Source organism: Mchenga conophoros, linkage group LG11 (genome assembly GCF_057382185.1).
Source record: "Mchenga conophoros isolate Kocher_MC1m ecotype Shallow Benthic linkage group LG11, M_conophoros_male_GT1.1, whole genome shotgun sequence".
NCBI classification, from domain to species: Eukaryota; Metazoa; Chordata; class Actinopteri; order Cichliformes; family Cichlidae; genus Mchenga; species Mchenga conophoros.
Window position 1 is genome coordinate 29,586,320 of NC_140536.1, and position 7,720 is coordinate 29,594,039.

At 41.2% G+C, this 7,720-nt stretch overlaps 1 protein-coding gene across 1 annotated transcript; it reads right to left on the bottom strand.

Moving 5' to 3' along the window:
- Positions 1-780: 780 nt before the first annotated feature.
- On the bottom strand, positions 781-7,222 carry hacl1 (2-hydroxyacyl-CoA lyase 1). Its single transcript, XM_085292362.1, has 17 exons — positions 7,029-7,222; positions 6,706-6,810; positions 6,576-6,616; positions 6,403-6,483; positions 6,256-6,328; positions 6,104-6,181; positions 5,889-5,983; positions 5,667-5,779; positions 5,452-5,587; positions 4,506-4,611; positions 4,249-4,332; positions 3,187-3,288; positions 2,862-3,016; positions 2,580-2,738; positions 2,385-2,492; positions 2,088-2,274; positions 781-973 (listed from the first exon to the last, which is right to left on the bottom strand). Exons 1-17 carry the CDS (start codon positions 7,077-7,079, stop codon positions 941-943), a joined length of 1,707 nt encoding a protein of 568 aa, XP_085148488.1. The 5' UTR covers positions 7,080-7,222; the 3' UTR covers positions 781-940.
- Positions 7,223-7,720: the final 498 nt, after the last annotated feature.

Below are 7,720 nucleotides of genomic sequence, written 5' to 3' on the forward strand. Positions count from 1 at the left end.
TTCCAAAGGACCTAGAAAAACAGACTCCATTACTTCTCAGCAGCACTTTAACCTCCTAGGACCTGGCGTCCACATGTGTGGACATCACATTTTGGGTTATTTAGACTAAAATACTCAATTTTGCTCTACATGGGCCTGATATCCACTTACAAGGACATTATACTGCTACTGTTCTATCAAAATTTTAAACGAATATCCTCATATGTGGCTCTGATTTTTCTTAAAAACAAAAATAAGGTAAAAACAAAAATCTGGTAATTCTTTGTTTTTACATTCATCGGGCCCCAATATGCCCAAATATCAAAGAGAAATTAAAAATGCATGCTGGGGAAGAGTTCAGGTCCTAGGAGGTTAAGATAAATTATGCTTTTTTCTTTATATAAATTACAAAAAGCAATCATGTCAAGCTTGCAACTTAAGAGATACAAAGCAATGCAATTTTCTACCAAATTATTTTAGCTTGCATTGCTTTTTTTGTTGCGCATTTAGGATTTTTCAGACAAGTTGTGGAAAAGGATACAAAACTTATGGAAATGAGAAAAATCCTGTTGATTTCATCTAAAGTTTCCCCATTACTGACAAATCTCTACATTCAACTGTAAAGATTAGCTGGTTCATTTGCAAAAAGAAAAAAAAGTTTGTCAAATGCGTTTATTTTCTCCTTTTCTCCAGATTTAATTTTATTACATTTCATTAATGTAGGCAATACTCAACAGGGCAACTCAGAGTTGCAGTCCAGATTAAGAGGGGAAAAAACTGACATAAAGAAACAGCATGCACTCTGTGTGAAATGTTTTATTGTAGTCATATTTTTCATATTATTCACAGTATAGTAATAGCAAAATATTAGATTAATTAATGGAAACAACCAGAAAAACAAAAGCAGTTTGATATTTTCCAGGAGAAAACCGTCACTGCTGTTCTGAAACGCTCTGGAAATCTACAGGTTGGAACGTGTGAGCCAAGGAAACTCCTGCAAACAGACAACACAGTGTTTATATTAGCTATACGGTGTAATAAGATCTAGAGGAATATTGTACTGTAATGGAGATCTAAGCAGTAAAACAGAGGTTTTTCCAGGTAATAAAAATTAACTAAAAGTTTTCTTCAAATTTTCAAAACTAAATCTTGTCAGCTTCAAGTCTGACAGGAATGAATTAAAGTTGGGTGTCGAAAGGTAAAGGCGCAACACTAAAAGTCAGGGACAAGTCTTTCTGCTGGCACAGCCGTGGAGCTCAGCGCTGTGGATACATTACTCAATACAACCTTCAACCGTGTCTGCAAAAGGTTGCGTGGATACGTTCAACATAAACACGGAGGGCCTTGCTTTCTAATTATGGGAGCCCTGAAATAGAAAGGTCAGGTTGGTGTTAGGTGGAGGGATTGTGAGTGGAATACAACAGTTCTGGTGCACCTGGAGCAGGAGGATTACAGCTCAGCGAGGCATGTTGGTAACATAGCCCTCAAAGGATGAGGAAGAGTCAAGTAAACATGAAGCTGTTTATTGTATGCAAAGCAGAGACCAAAGAAACACTGGATTAAATCAGGCTTGGCTTTACTGCTGTGTCTGCTGGTGTCACTCAGTCTCTTTATGCCTTCTGTGGTGCACCAGGACCAAATACTAAAAACATTCTGTGATCTGATTTGCAGCCTTTTGTCATATAGTACCGTTTATAGTCTGCAAGGACTCTGGGCTGCAAAGGTGTAAAACATGCTATGAGATGAGATTTCTGATATGAGTGATATATGTCAAGTCTTTATTCCAGACTGTGTTAACATGTTCGGACCGCCTTAGACCCTCCATGTTTCTCCAGTGTACGGCAAACGCTCCACAGCGCAGAAGTCCAGATATTTGATAGAGCCACAGAGATGCTCTGACTATGGTAGGAGTTGTTATTACAACCGTGACCACAAGGTGGAGCATTATTTTTCTAGAGTTGCCTGTGCATGTAGAGAATTTTACTCCAGGTGCACCTGGGAGACGCTCACCCTCAAGTCTGTCTGGCAGGCAAGACGTGGTTAATGTTGTTGCATACTTTATAAACATGCAGACTCTATAAACATGTGCTCCTAACAGTTGTAGTTACCTGCTGTTTCCTGTCTGAGGAAGGGTCAATGAGCACATTGATGAGACTTGGTCTCTCCCAGTCACTCAGGCTAAGCTGTAAGGCACTGCGCAGCTCCTCCACCGTCCTCACCAGCAACCCTCGACCTCCGAACGCCTTCATCACCTCATCATAGCGAGCGTCAGGTAGAAGGGACACGGGAGGGGCCCTACAGTGTGACGATGTAAGACAACTTTTGCTACGTCATAGCATAAGACATCAATAAAAACTATCAGTGAATTCACTTTATGATCATTTTCTCAAAAGTATCTCACTCACACAGAGGTCAGCTCTCCCATTTGTTTCATTGCTTTCCATGTTTCAGAATCTACTCCGCTGTAAATGCCGTTATTATTGACCACAATAACAACCACGGGTAGGCTATACCTGATTTACAAAACACAAAGAGAAGAATGTGAAGTCAATAGACGGTTAAACTGCAAATACTGAATAGAAACACTGGACTCAGTTCACCTGCACATGGTCTCAACCTCCATACCAGAAAACCCAAAGGCACTGTCTCCCTCCACACAGACGACCCTTCGGCCGGTGTTCTGGCTCGCCTCCACAGCAGCTGCTGCGATAGCAAACCCGAGACCTACTCCCATTGTTCCAAAAGTGCCTGCATCCAGTCTGAACATCATCAAGATTAGTTTACAGCAATCTAATAGATATACATTAACTCACAGTTTAGTCTAAATTGATTTGTTAGCATAAAAAAAACAACAAAAAAGTCAGTGCGCTTGACTGGCTTACCTGTGTCGAGGTAGGTAGTTATTTAACATGGTGCGTCCGATGTCCATTGTGTTTGCACCCTCGCTGACAATGATGCAGTCATGTGGCAGCAGCTGGGAGATGTGATGAAACACTGTGTAGTAGTTCAAGGGCACTGTAGACTGTAGAGCAAGTGCCTATTGGCAAGAAACACAAAAAACAGAGACAACATCTAAATGGATTAAATATATAATTTAATGTCATCGGCAGGCTGATACAGTGTAACCATGCACAGAACAACAATGTAAGCTTTCCATTGGTGGTCCAAATTCTAAGGAAGGATTAGAAGAACTTTGGTGAAACCCACCTTTGATATTTTTGCATTAGCAGCAATCTTGCTCTTTAACGTGCTCCACCACTCAGCGTTAGAGGGGTATTTCCAACCATCTCTACGGACACACAGTAGCAGCTGAAGAAAAAAAAACAAAAACACTGCTATTACAGTTGAATGTTACTGTACTCGTGTCACTGATATAGAGAATATAGTCGAGCTAAAAATACAGCACAAGACGTTTCAAAGAAATCATCTGGTCCTTACCTGGTCTTAAAATTTGGTAGATGCAACCTCAGAGGAAGAACAACCCCATGACATTTAACACAATGTAATCGTAATAAAATGCAAAAGCAGTCTTGTGAATGTCCTCACTGTTTCCATAGGAACTGAGAGAGAACGTAGAAGCCAGGTGCTGCTAATCAAATGCATTTGATTAACTGATCATCAGCAAGTGGTCGTGTGTGAACACAATGCCGAGGAGGAAAGACAACACCAATCTCAGCAAATGTTGCTGTCCATTAATCTGGGAATGATTATAAGGCCATTTGCAAACAATTTCAAGTCCATCATCGTACTGTGAGGAAAATCATTCACAAGTGGAAATCTTATTAACAAATTCACCCCAAGGTCAGACCATGCAGCGCTCAGAGAAACTGCAAAAAACCCAAGAAGTACATCTCAGGCCTCAATTAACATATATTAGCAATTCAAACTCCTCTGTATATGAAATACGCTTTGTTTTTGCCATTTTGCTTTTTACAGACATATTTTTTGTCGCATATTTCAGTCTGAAAATTCAGTGAGAGGAGCAAAGAAAATATAAAAACAAACAAAAAACTCTGAACAAAGTGTTCAGACCTCAGTGTCGTCAGGCTTAAAAACCAATGATTAAAGAAGCCATTAAGAGCTGCACAAGTACAACCAGATCTTATGCTATAGTGAATTATCTATGAGAGAAAAACATAGTTCTACACAGGTTCTTACCATTAGCGCAAATGTTGATGAAACAGGTTTGCTTTTGATTCCTAAATTAACGTTATGGGAAAGACATCAAAGAGAAAGATGAGCCAATGGGCTGAGTTGCTGAAAATGTACCTGAGTGGCAACAGCACTGATATCTCCAAGGAGAGCGACAGCTGGCCTCACGTTATTGCCCATCTCCTCAGCACAAAGGTCAACCTGCAAACAGATCACAGTGGGGTTATATCATTACAGCTTTTGCAGCACCAGATTTGGCAAAACTAACTCTCTCATGACAAGGCAAAAGATTAACAACCAAATAGACTACTAGCTTTAAACCAGATCTTTTAATGCTGATTTTTCTCAAACCATAAACTCGGTCATTTACATACCTGAATGATCTTAACATTAGGGTTAAATCTAGGCGAAAGACCAAAATGGAGCATCCAATTTAGCCTGGCTCCAAACAGAAGTATGACATCAGCCTGGAGAAGAGCTCTGGGTAACAAGGGAAAAAATACATAAAAAACAAACAGCAGAAGAGGTCAAACAATGGATTCTCATTAAACAAGACTAAAAATTTTAGATCCTGACTAGTTAGAAGATGCAGAATTTAGGAGCCAGATAGATGACCATGACACAAATGTTTGTTTGCCATCTAAACATGTACTGTCAACTATTCTTGGCCTAAAAAATATAGAAATAGAAACTTCGTGCCACTTCTCCCTTAGGCAGAATGTTTTTCGATCCTAATAATGCATATAGAAGGTGAATTTTGTCTTCTAGCTAAAAACACATTCAAAATAGGAGCTGCACTCAAAACACATCCGTCTGTCTGGATGTTAGACTGTTTTCTTTTTTGAAAAATCTGACCATCGCTTTTAAAAAACAAGTACTTTTATAAGTGTATTATTATACACTTACCTAACACTTCATTAGGTACACCAGTTCAACTGCACATTAATACCTAACCAGCCAATCAGTTGGCAGCAGCTCAATACATCAATACAATCACCAAAATTGTAAAAATGTTGCCCGGTCTGATGAGTCTGGATTTCTGCTGCAACATTCAGATGGCAGGGTCAGATTTTGGCACACACAGCACAAAGGCATCAATCCATCCAGCCTTGGTTCAACTGTTAATATCAACTGAGCATTGATTAAACCCCAAAGCCTGCATGGGTATTACTGAGCATGTCTATGCCTTCTACTTCAGGAAGATTAAAACACACTAAAGTTACAGAGTTCTGCTGGACTACTCTATTAAGGAGAAGCTCTACAGATTGTTACAACTTTGTCTGGTTACTACCAGGTGTGATTGTGCAGTGTGAGGCTTACCTTGAGCGTGCAGCAGCTACACAGTTGGCATGGTCATCAGGAAGAACCCCTTTTCCCATCGGGGTGGGCAGGAAGGGAAGGCCACTCATTTCAATAAGCTCCCTCAGCACAGTCTCTGCTCTGCCGTAGGCTGCTCCTATTGGCGGAAAAACACAGGTTGGTTAGGCTTAGTTAATTTGAAAAGAGGTGGCAATTGCTTCTTTTGTTTCAGTTACCTTTGCCGATGATGACCAAGGGTGTCTTGGCTGCTTTTAAGACAGATATGGCTTCTGTGACTGAACCCTGGTCAGCCAAACTCACTGGTGGAGGCGGACAGCAGGACACCTCTCTGAGCGAGAGACACACTTCTCTGAGAGTCTATACACCTGATGTTTAACGAGTGATACTGTGCATAAAAATGTATTTATTTATTTTTAAATCCAAGAATGACAACAAACCTAACTTTGCTCCTCTCCACTTTAGCATTAACCATGTCGCCTGCAATATCCACATAACAAGCACCTGGACGCCCATAGATGCTTGTGCGGACCGCCTGTGACCAACCAAATACCAGAAAACTTTACACAGACGTGATGAAAATAATCATCATCATCCAGATCTGTTCGATACATTAAAAGAACAAACAGACAGTGTGAGGGCATTGTTATACAACCTTCTCTATCACTGAGGGGATGGCTTCTAGACTGCTGGGTCTCGCTGAAAACTTGCTGTACAGGCGGCATGCTTCCACCTGGCAACATGGAGAAACAGAATCAGCGTAGAGAAGCGGTGTCAGGCAAAAATCCACATCGAGACACGTGTTACCTGAGGAAACTCCTGAAAGGCTCCTGCAGTTTCCTGATTTCGATCCGAAGACCCTCCGATAACAACCACCGGCCTGTGCAAAGCCAGCATCACTTCATAAACACCTTGTTAGTTGTACAGTACACAGCAGTGGTTATGGAGTCATACCAGCAGTTCATGTTGGCATTGGCCATTCCACCCAGGGCATGGATGAGCCCAGGTCCAGAAACCACAAGACAGGCCCCTGGTCTGGATTCAGATAACCACAGGAAACAGCAACATGTGAATAACAGTGCTGGGCACCAGCTGTTCACCTTATTCGGTACAGAATTAGATTTTACCTCCCAGTAATGTATCCGACGGCAGACGCTGCATAGCACGCCTGTTATGCGACAGAAATTATTTGATGTCAGCATGGCAGTGCAATGCTTTTGTTAGGGATTACTAAGGTTGTACAAAACAACGAGTTACCGCTTGCTCGTTGCGCATTCCTACGTATCTGATTCCTGCAGCCTGAGCAGCCATGGCCACTTCGATAATCGGAACTCCAACTATCCCAAACATGTAGTCCACTTTCTGCAGGGAGATTGGTTGAACGTTGGATTGAACAAGTTTTGTAAAAAAGTAGCATTATTAATAAGAGGGGGAAATGCTTTTATGAAAAGTTTAGTGATCCTGACCGCACCGCACTTGGACTTTGACACATTGCTCAACAGTTACATCTGAGCAAAGACACAAACAGGGAGAATATTTCTGTTGGAGTGCCACATGTTTGCAGACGACGTCATTCCTACCTGAGCCTTTAGAGACTCAGCGATGAGCTGAGCTCCTGTCACTTCGTCCATGACCGTGAGGAGACAGCAGGCAGCGCAATGTCAAACCGCACAGTCGCAAACCACAAGGTGAGGCTGGACTGCGACTTGAGCAAGTTTGCATCAGAGCCCTTGAGCAAAGGTCTCTGCTTGGTTTGTTTTTGGACCTGCATCCGCCCCCTTACTTCCACTTCCGAGTTACGAGCCAATCACGGGAGCCAATGCGTGTGACCTCACGTCCTACCGAGAAGTGCAAAAAGAAATTCAGTTGTGTAGACTAGATACTATATTTTATTTAGTTATTTCTAATAAATATTAGAATCTAGAGTTTAAGCATAGACCTTGTAGTCGGTCTTTGGTTTAATGCATCATTTTAAATAAATTAATAAATATGGATGGAACAGAATCATGCAGCTCTTTTCATTGGCTGCCAGTAACCTTTCTACACCATAAAAACAGCAGTTGTATGATTTCTATATTTGTATGACAGAATAAAAAACAAAAGTATAACTAATAATAATTGAATGATGGTACACCAACAGGCCCCTGAACTGCTCACTGCCTCATCAGAAATAGTCTCAGTGGAAAGGTAGCTGTCAAAACGTCATTCTTAAAAGTGAGAAACAGTAAGAATAGACTGTGGTATGCCAAATTACACAAGAACTGGACTGTAA